This window comes from Polyodon spathula, chromosome 3, assembly GCF_017654505.1.
Source record: "Polyodon spathula isolate WHYD16114869_AA chromosome 3, ASM1765450v1, whole genome shotgun sequence".
In the NCBI taxonomy this organism is placed as follows: Eukaryota; Metazoa; Chordata; class Actinopteri; order Acipenseriformes; family Polyodontidae; genus Polyodon; species Polyodon spathula.
Window position 1 is genome coordinate 73919239 of NC_054536.1, and position 17848 is coordinate 73937086.

At 34.4% G+C, this 17848-nt stretch overlaps 1 protein-coding gene across 1 annotated transcript; it reads right to left on the reverse strand.

The window, feature by feature from the left end:
• Positions 1-271: 271 nt before the first annotated feature.
• On the reverse strand, positions 272-6481 carry prdm14 (PR domain containing 14). The gene is made up of 8 exons (XM_041242237.1): positions 5920-6481; positions 5350-5403; positions 4846-5006; positions 3646-3916; positions 3006-3208; positions 1398-1499; positions 932-1151; positions 272-480 (listed from the first exon to the last, which is right to left on the reverse strand). Exons 1-8 carry the CDS (start codon positions 6419-6421, stop codon positions 272-274), a joined length of 1722 nt encoding a protein of 573 aa, XP_041098171.1. The 5' UTR covers positions 6422-6481.
• Between the last annotated feature and the right edge of the window lie 11367 nt (positions 6482-17848).

Consider the following 17848-nt stretch of genomic DNA (forward strand, 5'->3'; position numbering starts at 1 on the left):
AATGAACACAGTTCCAGCTAAGAGCTAAACTATAAAAAAGACATGCAGGCCACTGCTTCTGGAAACACGTCTAATATTTACAATATTAAATAAATGGTTTTTGACAACAACAACAAACAAAAAAATAAATTAATTAAAAACAGACAAGAAATAAAATACAAAACATAATAAATCCAGGCTTATTTTAACATTCACATTTAATACGAAATGTTATTCTTTGTAAAAGCATATATTGATAGAAACATCTGAAAAGGATCAATAGAGTTGGTACTTAATTCCAGGGCCTGTAGCCCTCTGGGTGAAGTACTGTGATGCCAGCATTTGATCTGCTGGTGTAGCGATCCTCTTTTAAACATGCATTTTGTTCATTCCTGCTGTCTTGCTTTACAGTGTAAAGATCATCTCCATCCATAGATTTGTTTGTAGATGCTGATGTGTTGTGCAAGTCTGGTGTGATGGATGAATCTACCAGTGGTCTATCTGCACATTATTCAAGTAAAAAATCAATAATTAAATATGAATATCTACCGTAATAATATTCAGAAGTGTTAGTATGTATTTTATACCATCCAACCAGTGTAACCAACATTATTTAAAATACTTATACATTAGTTAAGTAACTCAAATTGTTGGTTGCTCCATGCGAAAAAAGATACTTTCAAATTAAATGTTGTGTCCACCACATGCAAATGGTAAAACAATGAATAAGAAATTAATTCACGTGTGATCCAATCTGAAAAATTCCCAACAGGCAATAGATAAATATGTACTTTATTATGTATTTCTAAAAACAAAAACTAAAAAAAAAAAAAAAAAACTATTGCTCCTTCAAAATATGTCAGCAGAATATTCTTATTACACTTTCATGAACTGTAATGACCTGTAATTAATTCCTGAATTCATATTTTGTTCAAAACAATTGGACCCTCACCTGTATGCAGCTTCATGTGGTATTTGAGCTCCTGCAGTTCCAGAAAGTTTTTCCCACACACACCACATGTGCAGGGCTTGTCTTTAGCATGGGTGCGCCTCACGTGACTGTCGTGTGCAGCGTGTGAGGCGAAGGCTTTGCCACAATGCTTGCATTTAAACGGCTTCTCTCCCGAGTGCTGTCGAATATGAGTGCGCAGGATACTCGAAGCTGTGAAAGCCTTCAAAATGTGAAACAAGAGAATGCTCAAATTAACTTTATTCAGTTGGAGGATTGACATAAAAAAAAAAATGATTAAAATAAACTCAGCTTTGTATTTAAATACCTGTAGGCTATATGTTGCCAACATGTGGGCATTAGGATATGGCACATAGAAGCTACTTTCTTTGGAATATAAGTGCATTGCTAAACAATATGCATTCTTCTAATGAAGACACCTGGAATTGCTGGATATTGCAAGACTTACCTTGTTACAATAAACACATTTGTAAGGCCGTTCCCCAGAGTGTACACGCATATGTTTGTTCAGGCTTGAGGACTGAGAGAAACTCTTCTCGCACACAGAGCACTGCAGGAAGAAATACAGTATTGGTACTGTTAGAAGTTGTATTAAAAAAATATTAACTTAAAAACACCAACATATCAAAAGACTATCAGTTCGATACTTGGATCATTACATAACCAAACTAATAAATACACAGGTCTGTGGCTGGTGTCAGAATTCATCCTGATTGGTCGGAGCGTATAGTGACGTCACGTCATCAGCCTATTTGCCACGGCCCTGTTTTTCATAAAATACTGTAAAGTCATTAATATTTGTGAGCCTTTTATTATGCGTTTTTTGTGTATGAAACAAATAATGCAAACATTTTTTTGGCACAAATATCAAATTCCACTAACAATACATACTTTGTAGATTGCAACAGGTCCCCATTTCTGGAGCAAAATAGGTTTTATGGGTGTGACTCGCCAAATATTTCTGTCTCAAATATTTATGGCTTTACTGTACACATGATAATATTACTGTTACACAAGGAAAAAAACTTCTATTACAAACAAGTTACCTTCTCTGTTTTTGTTGGTTTGTTTTGTTGTAGTTATAATTTAGCCGAGCCGGAGAAGTAACAGGTTGTCGGTTTGGTTAGGATATTAATTGTTCTAGTTATCCTGGAAAGGTGTTTCATAAATACATTCTAACATGTTTCCAAATTACAGGTGATTTTTTAAAAGGTTTTTTTTTCATAGAATTTTTTTTTTTCTTACAAACAAATAAAACAGATGATAATCCTATCAGATCTGTCAGAATGTATAAAACAATCTGCACTGCACTGAATACAGATTCAATTGCTGTTTCCTCTGGTCACTATTTCACTACAAGCAGTACTTTATGTAGCTAGAGCTGATTTAACACTGGCATTCTCTATCCGAGTCCGAACCTACCCTGGTCAGGACCCAGTGTCATGCGTGTTGGCGATGCGATTTTTGATAAAGCAGGTTTGACCTCTGGAAGCAGCTTGTTATGGACGCTTCCACCCGAGCTTCTCTGGATTGAACCATCAGCCCAAATGTCGATTAGAAAATATTTTGTCATCCTTGCTGCAATCTGGCTCATGGCGTGTCTCAAACAACAAAAATTTGGCTAAACAGAATAAACAGAAACGTTCCTTGCGGAAGTGAAACCTTCACGCAGACGTGGCTGTTTGTCGATCGTAGGTTTAAAAATGGCCATCATGCATTTTTTCTCGCTCAACCCAGGTCAAAGTGTGTCGACCCACATCATGAACTTGGTCGCTAGGACCCAGGTCAACCCGGGTACGATCCAGGTAAGTGGTTTCACACTACACAGGGTTGTGACCCAAGTAGACAGAACCCAGGTCGGGACCTGGATAGGAGTTTCAGTGTGAAAGGGGCTTTCATGGGGACATTATTTCACATGACACTGGGAGCCTCGACTAGATTGGTACCCCGATTTTATTTGGTTCCATGGTAACCCTGTTTCGTAATGTGAGCTATGCAACAGCATGTTGCACATGGTATTTTCAACACACTGTAATTGCATAATACAGTAACTTACTTTGTGTGGCCTATGTTTCTCGTGTACATGCAGAATGTGAATTCTGAGTCGGTCTCTCTTTTCAAAGGATCTGTTACAGAGATTGCAAGGGAATTTTCTGTCTCCTTGGTCCACACAGCGGGTGTATTTCAAATGCTTATCTCTGTAATACCTGTAGGCAAACACCTTGCCACAGCGCTCACACTTAAAACCTTCCCCAGAATCTACAAAACATAAATAGATACAATAAATTAAAAAGAAACCCATCCATGTCCTGCAATGAATGATATTTTTAGGTGTGTAGTAGGTACAAGTAACGCTGCAACAACAATGTGTATTAATGCTTAAATAAGAACATGTTTCATCACATGTAAGAAACAGGAAAAACAGCTATATGAACTTATAACATTCAAATATCAATCTTACGTGATTTTACAATTCTAATACATCCATTTTTTTGAAGAAGAAGAAGAAGAAAAAAAAAGCCTTTGCTGTCTATTTCTATTAAATCTCTTCACGTTACATGAGTCGCTTAGGCTAGAGACCTTTTTAGCAACCCCTCAGCCAGGTACTGGCATTCTGACACAACAAATTCCTAGATAAAACCCAACTAGTTTAGTTATTTACATATATATATTTTTTTAATCGTTTAAGTGGTAACCTTCAGTTGAGTGCTGTGTGCTCTTTCCGTCAGCCATTTCCTTTAGTGTTAGCGGGATTCCCAGAAACTGTAGGTAACAATCGTCGTACCAGACCAGCAGCTCCTGTTTTGGGTGAATTTCTTTGCATGTCTCATAAAAAATCTGACTCTGGCTTTGGACCGCTACAAGGTTCTGTTCTCCTGGAAATCTGGCACACTTTACCAAAGACATCCAATTCCCCACCGAGCCTCTGCCATCTATGAAATGGCTCAGTAGACCATTCTCAAAAATCTAAAAAAAAAATAATAATAATTTTTAAATCAAATATGCAATACAAAATAGGGTTATTACACAGTATCTGAAGCACTTTGAATTGTACACAGATCTGCGTTATGGAACTGGGCTATCAGCTTGACCTTCCGAGATCCATTGCAAACTCAGCATGCTGGTGGCAATAATATTATCAGCTGGTGTGAGAGGACATGTTTGTGTACCCTGACAATGAAGATACAGTATTTGATGCAGGGCTAAATTATTGTTTTTCCAGTTCTGCCAACAATTCACATTAGTTGACAAAGATGTGACAAGAAACGACTATGTTTGAACCCAAACAAAATAAGAAAGGGAAATATATGCTTGTATAATCATGGGGACACAGTCTATAGGTTTGCATCGACTATAACATTAAGCAAACTGGATCCTACATATCATGCAGCCTTGAGATATATTACAAATTCAAGTTACAGTACTCATCACTGTGTGTTATACAGTTTGGTTGGCTGGACCTCCTTGAAGCACTGCTATATTCTGTTACATAAGGCTATTCTTTGTAAATTACCTCCATATATAAATGAACAGTTTATAGTCGCTTTTTTGTAACTACAGTATTAGATGGCATACATTTTTTAAAGAGCGTACAGAGGCTGCTAAAAGATCATTTGCTTATTCTGCTCCATGGTCCTGGAATGACTTGCAATCTAAACTTAACTTGCAGTCCCAAATAACTTTAGTACAATTCAAGAGTAAACTTCATGATTATCTAATTGAGAGTTGTCTTTACCATTATGCAAAAGCAATCACTCGATTCAAGAAACATTACAGCACTCCAACCCTAATTAAAATATAGATTTATTTAGGTGTACAGGTTTTATTTACATCTTGCCTATAGTGGTACAAGCAACTGGTGATCCTGTCTTATTTTGTGAATTATTTCAACTTACTTCCCACATGAGAGTATTGTCATCATATGTTTTGATTTCACTGGTGTTGACCACCTTGCCCTGGAACGGTCCGAACCGGAACCCTTTTGGAATTACTTTTGTAGTGGAGAAAACACTGTACTGTTGGACTCCTCCATATGCCGTCTGAAGAACTGACAAACCTGCCAGAGAAACAATGTGAATTAACATAAACATAATTTAAACAAGGGTACTGGTAGCCAATAACGCTGTGTAAAATAGCCGGCTCCTGTGCAAGGAGCGTATACGAACGATTACGTCACCTACCAGCCCTGCTGCTGCCTACCCCCATGCACGCTACACTCTCCCCTGCCAGCTTCAAGTCTGCCCCGGACTTGCTCACCAGGCTACAGTCCAACGAGTGCATGCCGGGGTACCTGCTTCCACTTCTGACACCAATTGGCAATGTAACAATATGTGTCTGTGTGTGTGTGTGTGTGTGTGTGTGTGTGTGTGTTTACGTTTAAATTATGTTTATCTACTCACCCTCTGGAAGCTTGAGAGATTCTCTATCCAGCAGGTGACACTGGGAGTCCAAAACTAGAATAAATAGGACATGTTTTGTTTAATGAAACTATCTAGAATGTCAGTATCAAACTTATCCAGCATAGATATTTAATAACTTAAGTCTTATAATATTCACGGTGGGAAAAATCTGTGCTTCAAAATTACTATCATACTATATATATATATATATATATATATATAGAGAGAGAGAGAGAGAGAGAGAGAGAGAGAGAGAGAGAGAGAGAGAGGGAGAGAGAGAGAGAGAAAGAGAGAAAGATAATAGCACGATAGTAATTTTGAAGCACATATTTTTCCCACTGTGAATATTATAAGACTCGAAAGTTATTAAATATCTATTCTCTATTGTATCTATTCACTACCATAGACAACACGTATCAGTACTTAATACCTGTATATCTAATGGCACAACTTATATTTTATATTTTCAGAACAGACAGATATAGATCTATATTTCATCCAATTAATTGGCACCAATAATCAAGTTTAAACGTGCAATAGGCCTACTGTATTTAGATGAAGTAGTTGCACCTGTGTTTTCGGGAAACCTGAGCCCGGAGATGGCATGACCAGTGGACTGTTCTCTGTCCGCTTTGGAATAACCATACAAAACAGTGAAGAGGTCTTCCTCGCTGAAATTGAAAGTGTGCGCTTTCTCGACTCTCGGGCTCTGGTCGTGCAGATGGAAAACCGTTTCTTTGCCTGAGGGCGACGAAGAGTATGCCAAAGACTTAATACTTAGATGACTACTGAATTCAGGTGACGATCCAGCCGGATGCGCCGTGACCCTCAGGGAGTCTTCATTCTTTGCATAGATGTGGTTGTAGAGACCCGACTGTAGCTTGTTATGGACTGGCAGCCTTGATGGTAACATGCTGTAGATCTGCTCTTGCAGAGTTGGGGTCTGTTGGTGGTTGAGGGAGGATGGGAGTCCGTTGAAATGAAAAGGCATAACTGAACTGGGGTCAGTAACGAGCTGTCCTAACGATTTTAGAGGGCGGAAGATGTTCTGAGTGCTCCTGAAGACATCCATGTATTGCGAGCTGGGCAACACTGTGGAATAGTAACCCGGTATTCTGCCTGGGCTGCTTTGAAGAGTTTCTAAATGGTAACTGTTACCCTTCAATGTAGGATTGCTTGAAATTGACAAAGACATCCCTAACAGAGCAACAGGATGGGTATCCAGGAGAAACAATGGGCTGTGTGCAACTTGCAGTCACCTGAGATAGCTGTAAAAAAAAGAAAATCCACTGTATTATTATTATTATTATTATTATTATTATTATTATTATTATTATTATTATTAAAGCAATAGAGTTATCAAAATATTTTGAACGGTCACAATTGGACGTTGTGATAATAATAACTTTCTGAGATAAAGATTTTAATATCCTATATAACGAACAGAAAAGATCTACACAAATAATACAAATGTTTTCATAATTGTATTCCCCTTTTAAAATATCTGTATACTTGGTGCACCAAACATCTCAATTCATCTATTGCATTGAGAGGATGCAATAGGGCCTATATATAAAAATGTATAGTTCAATACTTTAATTGCGCTAATTTTGTGTTTAGACTTAATTTAATGTGACCAATTACATGAAGATTAGATGGATAGTTTAATTATTAGGGGTTTGACTTCTCAACAATAACCATAGCGGACCAACATAACTCGAATATGCTGAATGCATTTCAAACTAAAAAGGTTCGGAATCTTGAAAGATATATATATATATATATATATATATATATATATATATATATATATATATATATATATATATAGAGAGAGAGAGAGAGAGAGAGAGAGAGAGAGAGAGAGAGAGAGAGAGAGAGAGAGAGAGAGAGAGAGAGAGTGTGTAAGGAAATAAGGTAAACTTCATTGTGAAATCAACAATAGCCACAAACAATATGTTCCTGTTGTGGCATCTCAAAAGAAGAAACAATTAACAAGCTTGATAAAATAACAGTCAGCAGCTATTTTACTGAAACAGTCATGGGCACAAACAAAAGAACACATCCACCTCAATTTACTGTGGAATCTGCACTCAATGACCAGGGTAACCACACCAGGAAACCAGTACAACTAGAATCCATCCCAATTGGGTGCTAAAGTGCTTCAGGTTGCAGAAGACACTGGAACACTTAAACAGTCAGGGACTTTAACATCTCTGGCAAAACAGTACTTTGTAAAAACAGTAGCATTTAGCAAGATGGTCTTTATTGTTTAGATTTGATGATCAGAAGCATTACTCAGAAGTTAACACACCCAATTTTTTTACATTAGAAAATGCATTTTAATGTGTCAGTCTTTTTAAATGACGTATAATTGAGTGTGTTTAAATTAATTTTCAGTAGCTCGACTTCAGTATCAAAGTTATTAAAATTATTTTTTTCTTAATAAATTATTACTTTCTTAAATTGTTTATTTTCTGTAGGCTCATATACGCTGTTTATTATTCTAACTGTTATAAATACTGACGTGTGTCTTGTATAAATCTTTGCCGTTTAATCTATACTTATTGTTTTTTAAAAAAAAATACAATTGGCTATTTTCACGAAGACACCTTTTCCATTTCATTGCTATGGGCTAGCAACGTTCCAGGATATCACAATACTTGAAATGTAATTTGAGGGTGAAAATAAACAAGCATACTAAATTCACTTTAATTGCTAATAATTGTGATATTATCGCCCAGATCAATAGCCGCCAATAATATAAACAAAGCAGGGTCGTGACTCTTAAATTAAAGAACATGGGGTCAATCGGAAAGGTCACGAATAATGAAGACATCTGAACTCCTTCAGTAAGCATTGGGTAAACAGTGGGACCTCGTCGAGTTAAATACCTTCCGACACACACGCATTGATTTTATAGGCTACAAAAATTAGAAGCTTACACATTTTTAAATGGTTTACTTCATCTAAAATAACATCATCAAACTTTGTAAAACTTGTTTTCATTTATTTTATTTATATATATATATATATATATATATATATATATATATATATATATATATATAAACAAAAACAAGTTTAAAAAAAACATATTAGAGCATAATTTAAGCTATTGTTCTGTTACGTAATGAAAATAGTAGGGAAAACTCATTTAGGGGGTAGTCCATGCAATATACCTAGATAAATAATATAACAATTTAGCGCATCACTTACCTTTTCTTCAAGCTCTCCGAAAAATATGTTTGTAAAACACTTCAGATTAAGCTGCCCTTCGCTGAGTTCGTTTCCATTCGCACTGGCCTTTCTATAATGTTTTCTCTGCAAGATTGTAAGTAGCCTATATCCCTAAACTCTGCCTCGGTGCTGGTGCCACTGCAGGGCGCTGTCTTTAGGAGTTGCTGCGTGTGTCCTGTTCCATGCAGAAGGCAGGTGGTGGTAAAGAAGAGCGTGTTGAGAGAGACAGGGAGCAGGGAAGATGCATCCCCTCCCTCCTTGCACCTATTGGTCAGAAATCAACTCATCCAGCTCGTCTCAGTGTGTCCCCGGGGGCAGCGCTTTAACCCTATTACTAACGTGCTTTCCACTGACCCCGTGCAGGCTTTATGTATTATTGTAAGTCATCCTATATCACATATCGCAACATCGCATTTCCGATACCGACCTCTTTCAATCTCGATTAATCACAGGGATACTCGATTTGTGTTACAAAGGGGCTGCTCGTGTCAAGAGGAGTAACAACACAAAACAATGTATTGAGCAATTCTATTGTTGTCTTAGTCTTTTTGGGCAACAAATATATTAATTTACAACTGCTATATACTATACACAATTAACTGAGAAATTTATGAATTTCAAAACCATTTTTCAACGTTTTAATTTATTATTATTATTATTATTATTATTATTAAATAAAATAATAATAATAATTATCGATATCATGATCTGTAGGCAGTACTAGACACATATATAAATATATAAATAAATAAATAAAAATAAAATAAAAAAAAAAAAAAATAAATTAAAATAAAAAATAAAAAAAAAAATATAAAAAACAACTATTGGAATTACGATTAACTTTATAACTGTTTACTATATCTGAATAGTAAAATATTTACATTAATTTGAAATTAAACAAAATAGAATGTATTATCTTACATAATAAATATATAGTTACATAAATAAATCTACGCATTTTTTTTTTATTATTATTATTATTATTATTATTATTATTATTATTATTATTATTATTAATAATGTTTAAATACATGTTTGAATTCGGACAGGATTTTGTATTACATTAATGCATACTAACTGATGGATTGTTAACTGTTAAAGGAATTCTCACAAATTAAAAGGGGAATAATTTAAAAGGCGTTGATTTATCCCTGTCTAATTATGAGCATTGTTCTATTCAATGTTCTACTATAATGGTAAAAGAAAGTTGTAATTATAATCTAATTATCCCCTCGTAATTATTTTCCCCATCAAAATATCACATTTTACTACCATGAATCCATATTGCAACCAATAGTCCAATCTTTTCTTCTTATCAAGTCCAATCACTTCTTACCAAGTCCAATCTTTTCTTCTTACAGCCCCTATATATTGGGACACTTTTGAAGCTTTTTGTTTGCTACTTTCATTAGCTTTTTCACATACCTTTCATACTAAATGTGTGTATCTATTTATAAATACAGTGTGTCTTGAAACCAATTAGTGTGCCTTAATTTTGATACAATCTAAACCAGGGTGTTATTAGTCATAGGCATACTGTTAATTTGTGCGGTCATAGATCGTTCTCATACAACAGATCTGGTTTTGGGAGAGATTTGAATGACAATAACAACTCTTTAAAAAAAAAAAATCTCTGTTGCATCCTGATTATAATTGTAGTGGTAAAAAGACACCCTAAATGCCAGTAGCCTATTTGAATTACACTGAACTTTAACATACATGTGAAGCAGAGTAACATGTGTTAGTTATGCAGCAACAGTGAACGCGTTTTTATTTGTATGTAAACAATCAATTTAAAAGCAGTTCAGAGCATCAATATTCTGGCTATATATACATAATACTGTTAGTATTTTTTTTTTAAATATATATATATATATATATATATATATATATATATATATATATATATATATATATATATATATATATATATATATATATATATATTAACGATAACGTCTGTGTAAGCCATAGTTTGGGTTTACTCTATTTTCGTTAGTGCAAAGCTTGATATAAGTATATCACAAACGATATATCAATTTCTTAACCTCTAAAGCTAGATATAGCCAAAGGAAAGCGCCTCGTATTAAGCTAGTTTTATATAATTAAACCAGCATGGGAGGCTTGTTTTGACAGTGCTGTCGTTATTTCAGATTCTGGTACACAAAGGAAACCGTTCAGTAACTTCCCAACATGATTACACTGCAGCATACGGCAATAGTCTTGAAACATTTAGAAGCAGGAGTTTTCCTTAAGTTAGGCATGTATACTTTACCTTCGGACTGTGAGCACCGTCGCTGCCTTTATTATAAATGCTTCAATATGCTGACACTGCGTACGTTATGTGAACCCCTGTCTATAAGGCTTTGTCTGACCTGCCTGGCACTTGCGGCATCCGCAACCTCCAACACTGGGGCTTCAACTTCAGCATCTGCTTCCCTCAAACTGTAATCTTACCTCTGTAAATTCAACATCCATTACGGATAGTTATGTTGTGTAAAACACAACCAGCCAGGATGATATTGCTGATCTTCTGAGGAGTGTAGTGTTCCCCCAGAGACATTCAATCATCGGAATCACATTTTGAGGATTCCAAATGTTCCACATATTTGTGATGTAGTTGTTGGCAACAGAGATCACACCTTACTTGCATGTTGACAGAATATATGGAAAGGCCATCCGTGTCAAAAAACGCGTTGTTTAGTACGCGTTTCAAATATTTACTACACCTTCTCACTTGAATGTAGTACTTGTTGTAATTCTATATGTGCACTAATTGGCCAATCAGATCGCTGAAAATGAAATGAGAACCAATGTGTGCATGTTCCCTTCATTTTAAATAAAAACCAAACATGTTCCCTTCATTTTAAATAAAAACGTGATTTAGTATCATTTAATTAAAACACCATTCATAATACATTAATTGTGATTCTAGCAGCAGTTTTTAAGTATTGTGTAAATATTTCGTCTAAAGGGCTGAACACACTATTGCGATATTTGTATTCACACAGGAGCGTTTTTCTCTTCTCCAAACGTCTATTGGAACGTCTGGTTCTAAGTTCTGTTGTTCTGAGCAACACAATACATATCTCGATATGCAATACAAACAGAAAATAAGGGAATTATGTGAGGAAATCGAAATTACAGTTAACACTTCGTTGAATTTTAAGATAAATAAATGTTTTTACTACATGTGAAAACGCGTTGTATTATTAAATACAAACTGGTTAAAGAGGGGCGGTTTGCGTCGCGGTGAAAACAAACAGCAGGTATGACATACCATCAATAAAAAATACATACATATATAATATTTTACTGTTGAAGCAAAACACCTGCTTGTATATTGTGTTTTCTATCCGCAGAATTACCACCAATGTGTTGAACTGAAGCAAATCCATCCGCTTTCAGTAAACACAACAGTTCAGAAACGACATATGTGAAGTGTTGTGGTGTAATGAAATTAGATCAAATTGGCTATCTCTGCTTTAATTTTATTATTTATTATTTTACATGCCGGTCATTTTTACGCAGGGCAGTGGTATTTTATTACAGTGAACCCGCATTCATTCCCCGTTTCTCTCCTTCATCGGAACAACAGTGCGGCAGCCTGCACCCGATTCATATTGTCTCCAAATGTAGGAGGACTATGGAAATAGTAGCGTTTTCCCTCCAGTGTTTGACCAGTACTGTTAATGTTATGCTGTAACTACTGCTTGGAACTTTCTGTCTGAAAAGAACCATCACAATGCACAAACAGCGTGTCCAAATCACCACATGAACTAAACGATTTATCGAAAAGGTTAAAACGTATTCCTTTTCCACATTGAACAAGCTGAATGTGTCCGCCTCACGAAATTCTGCCTTAACTAAACGATGGTAAAAATTCAGTTTAAAAAAAAAAAAAAAAAACGACATGCTTCTGGGATATTAATTTGTTAAGTATGCTAATAGAATGATGTTTTCGCTTATGAGTTGCAATGAATGCATCTGTAATGTGGGTTACGTTTTGAGATGCAGACATTTTTTTTTAACGTGTTCATGCTAACTTTTGTTTTGTACTTGATAAGATTAATTTAAAAATTCAATTGATGCCTATAATGAATGCGTTTTGTGACTAATTTGAAGATATTAATGTGTTTCACTATTAAATAAATTGAGTCATTAATTGATTAATCTTTTTACACAATTGATTTATTAAAATGTTTGGATACTGATTGATCATCATAAAACAACGTTAGAATATGTTTGTTGGGAAAAAAAAAACAAACGTTTTTGACCGATTCTGATTTTGCTTTGCTGCCGATTATATATATATATATATATATATATATATATATATATATATATATATATATATATATATATATATATATATATATATATATAATTTTCACCAGGGTCCAGTAAATCCGAGCGCCGGCACTGCATCGCGTACAAGTTCAAGTGTTCACCATCGAGTTTCGTTTCGTTTTATTTAATTTCATAGGCCTATAGGCTACCGAAAGGTGTAATGCCAATAAAGAAACTAGGCCCCTACTTCCTTTTTGAGGACATCACTGATTGAAAGTGTTCTGTTTAATTTACATCTGTGATAATGTCTGAAACAGCAACATTTGAGTAAAAACTAAATAGGTCTACAATAACCACAATAGAAAATACAGTCAGCTTAGTGCAACATAGAAATCACAAATAAAAGTCAGATCTATAGCTACAATTTAGTTGAATACATTTCATTTATCCATTGGGTAATTCTTTCAGTAAGGCCTTTTCTGTATCCATTATGTGTTTAAGACTTGTGCTGATATTCAATCCCATGCTACCACGATTCAAATATGTAATTGTAAACAATTGCATGTGTTCTGTCATTATTAATAGTAGTAGCAGTACACATAACAATGCATATAGAAATCTTCAATATTTGTCAATAGTTCCTAATAATACGAGTATAAATAATTAAACAGACTCGAATAAATCGCAGCAGCATACGCGAACCAGTGACTTGTAAATAAAAGCACAGCCCGTTCTTTGTCAGTGCTTAATTATTGATTGCGCCTTTATTGGGCAATATGAGCATGTGTTCCTACAGCTGACGAATGTTCCAGGAGTGTTCTGAGTTGAGCTGAGAAGCTGCAGGGGTCATAGACAGTGTAACCTTAGGTCTAGGGGACTTTAAACAGGTAAATAACTGATACTTTCTGATTTATGCTTCTGTTAAAGAGCCATTGTTATTACAATAGTAAATACATTGTTGGAAACCGAAGAAAGTAATGATATATACCCTTCCCTATACCTAATTAAAAAAAAAAAAAAACATATTATTATTAAAATAACTAAACTACGAATGGTGTTAAAATGGCCTTATTCAAAAGATATTTAAAAATTAATAAATAAAGCAAGTTGTAAGTCTGCAATTCATGTCTTCCAGCAGAGGTGTGCAATTCCATTTTGAGGATTTTGAGCCATATTCAAATAGCTACAGTGCTAAATTTGTAAAACGAAAAACAAACTGGTTTAACCAGGAATTTTGCGACCACGTGCACGTGGAAGCGCTTTTTTTGTTTTTTTATAGCCTTTTAACATCCACAGGTTTACTTTTTATAAAAAAAAAAAAAAACAAACAAAAAAAAACAACTGATGCTAACCTAACACGGTGGTAATGTTTTGAGAATATATGCTCATTTAATTTAAGAAGGGCCCATGCTTGTACCCAGTCTTGTATTCATTTTAGATACCGAATTGTGTATTTATATTATGTAAACATGAATTGCAATCATTGATGCCTAAATGTAAATTTAATTATGTGAAAGAAATAAACAAACAAACAAAACACAACAAAAAACAAGGCGCCAACATAAATAAAACAAACAAACAAATAAATACTATATTTAAAAGGGCCGACTAAAACATTTATCAGACTGGATGTGTTGTTACAGAAGGAGAGTCAGTGTTTCAGTATTTCAATTAGACGCACTAAAGGGTTCTCGCTCTCTCTCTCTCTCTAGAGAATGGGATCGAAAGTCACTTATAGTTTTTGTGTTAAATGCCTACGAGAGAAATAAGTGATTTAAAAGATCATAAATCGGCGATGTAATTTTGTTAAAATGGGCACAGAAATCACACCGGGCTCATAAAAATAATTTTGAGAGTGTAAACTATTAAGTTGACCGCCATCTCAGCACTTAGTCCTGATAAATTGAACAGTTACACCAATCGGGAATTAATGGGGGCGATTCTGCTTCATTAAATAAACATAATAACTTGCAAAAGTAATGTTTTCTTATTGTTGTAATGCGTGTGTCGAGTTAGTTAAGTTAAAATATTTGAAACATTTTCAATGAAGTTTGTGTTGATAATTTCATTAGGAATGTTCCTTGTTGTTGTTGTATAATTAAGCAAAAACGTATCTGTTAATCCAAAAGCAAATATTAATTTGCCTTTTTATGTATTGAGGTCTGGCAGTTCTGAGTTTACAGTGTAGTGTGCAAGACAACTGTCACAGTTATGTTTATTTAAACATGGCATTAGAAAGTCTGTAACTGCATCCGCTTTTATCAAGCACGATTACAAATAATTGACTACCTCTTGGACAGCAATTTTTTAAACGGTATTGCTATTGAGGCATTTCATTTTGTGAACAGTTTGTTTTCTTAGTGTTTGTGTGTTTTGACTATATATTACTCGTTTACAGTAGACCTGCAAGCTGCGAATTGGCTCCGTGCTGTGTGCGTTTTAAAAAAGATACACACTAATATGAACACCCTATAGGAGCCTCAAAGATGACGAGTATAATTTGTTGGTGCTAAAACGTTGTTCCAGTATGGTCAAATTCCTTTCAGAAACTACACTGCCTGATTTACACGTTTTCATAATTTTAAAAACACTTAAAATGAGCTAAAGGTTCGGATTTGAATGAGTTCAACTGGTACTAGATCGAAGAGCTCATAAAAGAAAGATTGAACATAACTGCATTCTTTAAATGCGATTTGAATGAATGGACTGAGACCAGAACTTGTTTTTAGCATTTCATGTGTTTCACATTAGAAACATTGAAGTAGTAACACATGTTAAACAATAATGTGTTTTTTTTTTTTGTTACTTTTATTTTTAAAACATGATCTGGGAGACTGGTTTACCCTGCTGGATGTATAGATCAGCAATTAACATTTTGCAACTTTAGTTATTATTAGTAGTTTGAATAGAAAAAAAAAGTTCCAGTTTTCTCAAAGAAAACTGCATAATGACCATGTGGTGCTTCCTCCTGGCAGCAGATGGAATTGCCACCATAAGAGGAATGTCAAACATTGGACAATAGTGAAGGATACATGAATGTTGATATAAGATGGATGATCCTCTTGGAAAGTCTCAAGTCAACAACCACAAATCTAGAAAAAAGCACTCAAAGCAGGAGAAGATCAGCAGAAAAAAATAGATGAGGGATGGATTTCCATTCCCACAATAATACAAATTACAGATAACCCAGCTTTTTAAAGCAGATTAGTTGTAAGTCTGTTGCCAAATTACTAGGGTCTACTATAAAATAAAATTAGTGTTAAGATTCTCAGGATCAGTGTTTTAAGTAAACTGATGATTAACCATTCTTCATGGGATTTCTGTACTGGAGCATAATGTGGGAAAGTACCCCCAGAAGCTGGTGCTCTGATTTTACTCAGATTCAAATATAGATGACATGTTTTAATCTATCTCAAATCTATTGAAGGAGGTAGTACTAACAAAAAGATCCAAGATTAGAAGCAGGTTTAAAAAATGCATCATTTGGGGGAATACTGCAAGAGCATTTGATGCAGAAAAGGGAACGCTAACGTGGATATATTATATACATTTTTATTGGAAAAAGACCATGAGCTATAATTAGCTTGTTTACAATGGTTAATTACAAGATAACTAGTCACTGTAACCCATATCAGAATTCGAAAGCTCAAAAAATATACATTTCATAAAAAGGAAGGTAGGGGAATGTTGTTTTTTTTTTTTTTTTTTAAATATATAAAAAAAAAAAAAAAATACGAGTCAATGTAGAATAAAGGGTGGAGAAAAGATATTGAAACTCAATATACAGGACAACATTAATGGAAAATGTAGGGTTGTACCACAGCTACTCTAAATGATGGAATGCCACATTTTTCCTGTTTCTTACCAGTAAGAGAAATAAGCAGAAAGGGTTAGTTTCAAATAATAAAAAAATACACAGATAATAGGGGATAGTACACAGATATATACTGTACATTAGAACACTGTTTATTCACCACTGACCCAACACATTACAGTACTGCAGAGTCATTTATATACTGTATTCACGTGTAAATGTAATGCTCACTAGAAGAAGAAAAAAAAGTCACTAAAAAGTGTCAATAAAGTTAGAGGAACTATTTATTAAAATATAAAACCCAACCAATTAAATTACAGACTGGTTTGGTAAGCATTGGGCAAATTAAAGGCCTATTCATTTTAACTGAATTATTTTAGAATTTGAGACTTTGTATTCATTCATGAAAAAAATAGGTATTTTTCCCTCTTCGGATTTACTTTAATTTTGTATCTGGATATTACTTTCAGCTTTCAATGATTAAGTCATACCCATTACCTGGGAAAAGGGAACATCAAGCAAATGAGTTGATGGACCATTGCCATATAACTAGCATCTACTATAAAACAGAATTACTGTTCTGATTCCCTGAAGCAGTGCTTTAAGTATACTGATGTCCTGGGGCTGGTTTTTCAAAACTTGTAATCTGGATAAAAGTGATTCGGAGTTTGTAATCGAGATTACGTTAAGTAAAATAATAAAAATAAATTAAAAAAAAAAACATTTCGTAATCATAATTATTTGTAAACTGTATAAATGTAATTAGCAGTGGCATTTTCTGAAAAATAAAACGCATCAAAACGATCCACTTGAAAGTAATCTTAAAATCACAAAATTCTGATCACTTTTATCCAGATTACAAATTTTGAAAAAACGGCCCCTGATGATTCTTCATTAAATTTGTGTCGTGTAGGAAAATGTGGAGAAATACCCCCAAACCCAGGCAAAACCCAAAGTCGAAACATTTTATTAAATGTTGCAATAACAGAATTCTTTATTTACAATGGCATTATTTAACATCAAATAGCATCAGCAAAGCATTAGTCAACAACTTGCATAAATGTGTTTAAATTTCTCTCAATATCTAACTTTGCATAAAATGCTCACACTAGGATTACAAACATCAATGCAGGTGAACAAGGTGATGTTTAGTGT

Excerpts from the sequence above, each read along its gene's own strand:
- prdm14 (XM_041242237.1), bottom strand. The coding sequence starts at position 6,421 with ATGGATGTCTTCAGGAGCACTCAGAACATCTTCCGCCCTCTAAAATCG. Across the intron at positions 5,007-5,349 it reads ATCTCTCAAGCTTCCAGAGG|GTTTGTCAGTTCTTCAGACG; the intron begins GTGAGTAGATAA and ends TTTCTCTGGCAG. Across the intron at positions 3,917-4,845 it reads ACAATACTCTCATGTGGGAA|ATTTTTGAGAATGGTCTACT; the intron begins GTAAGTTGAAAT and ends TTTTTTTTTTAG.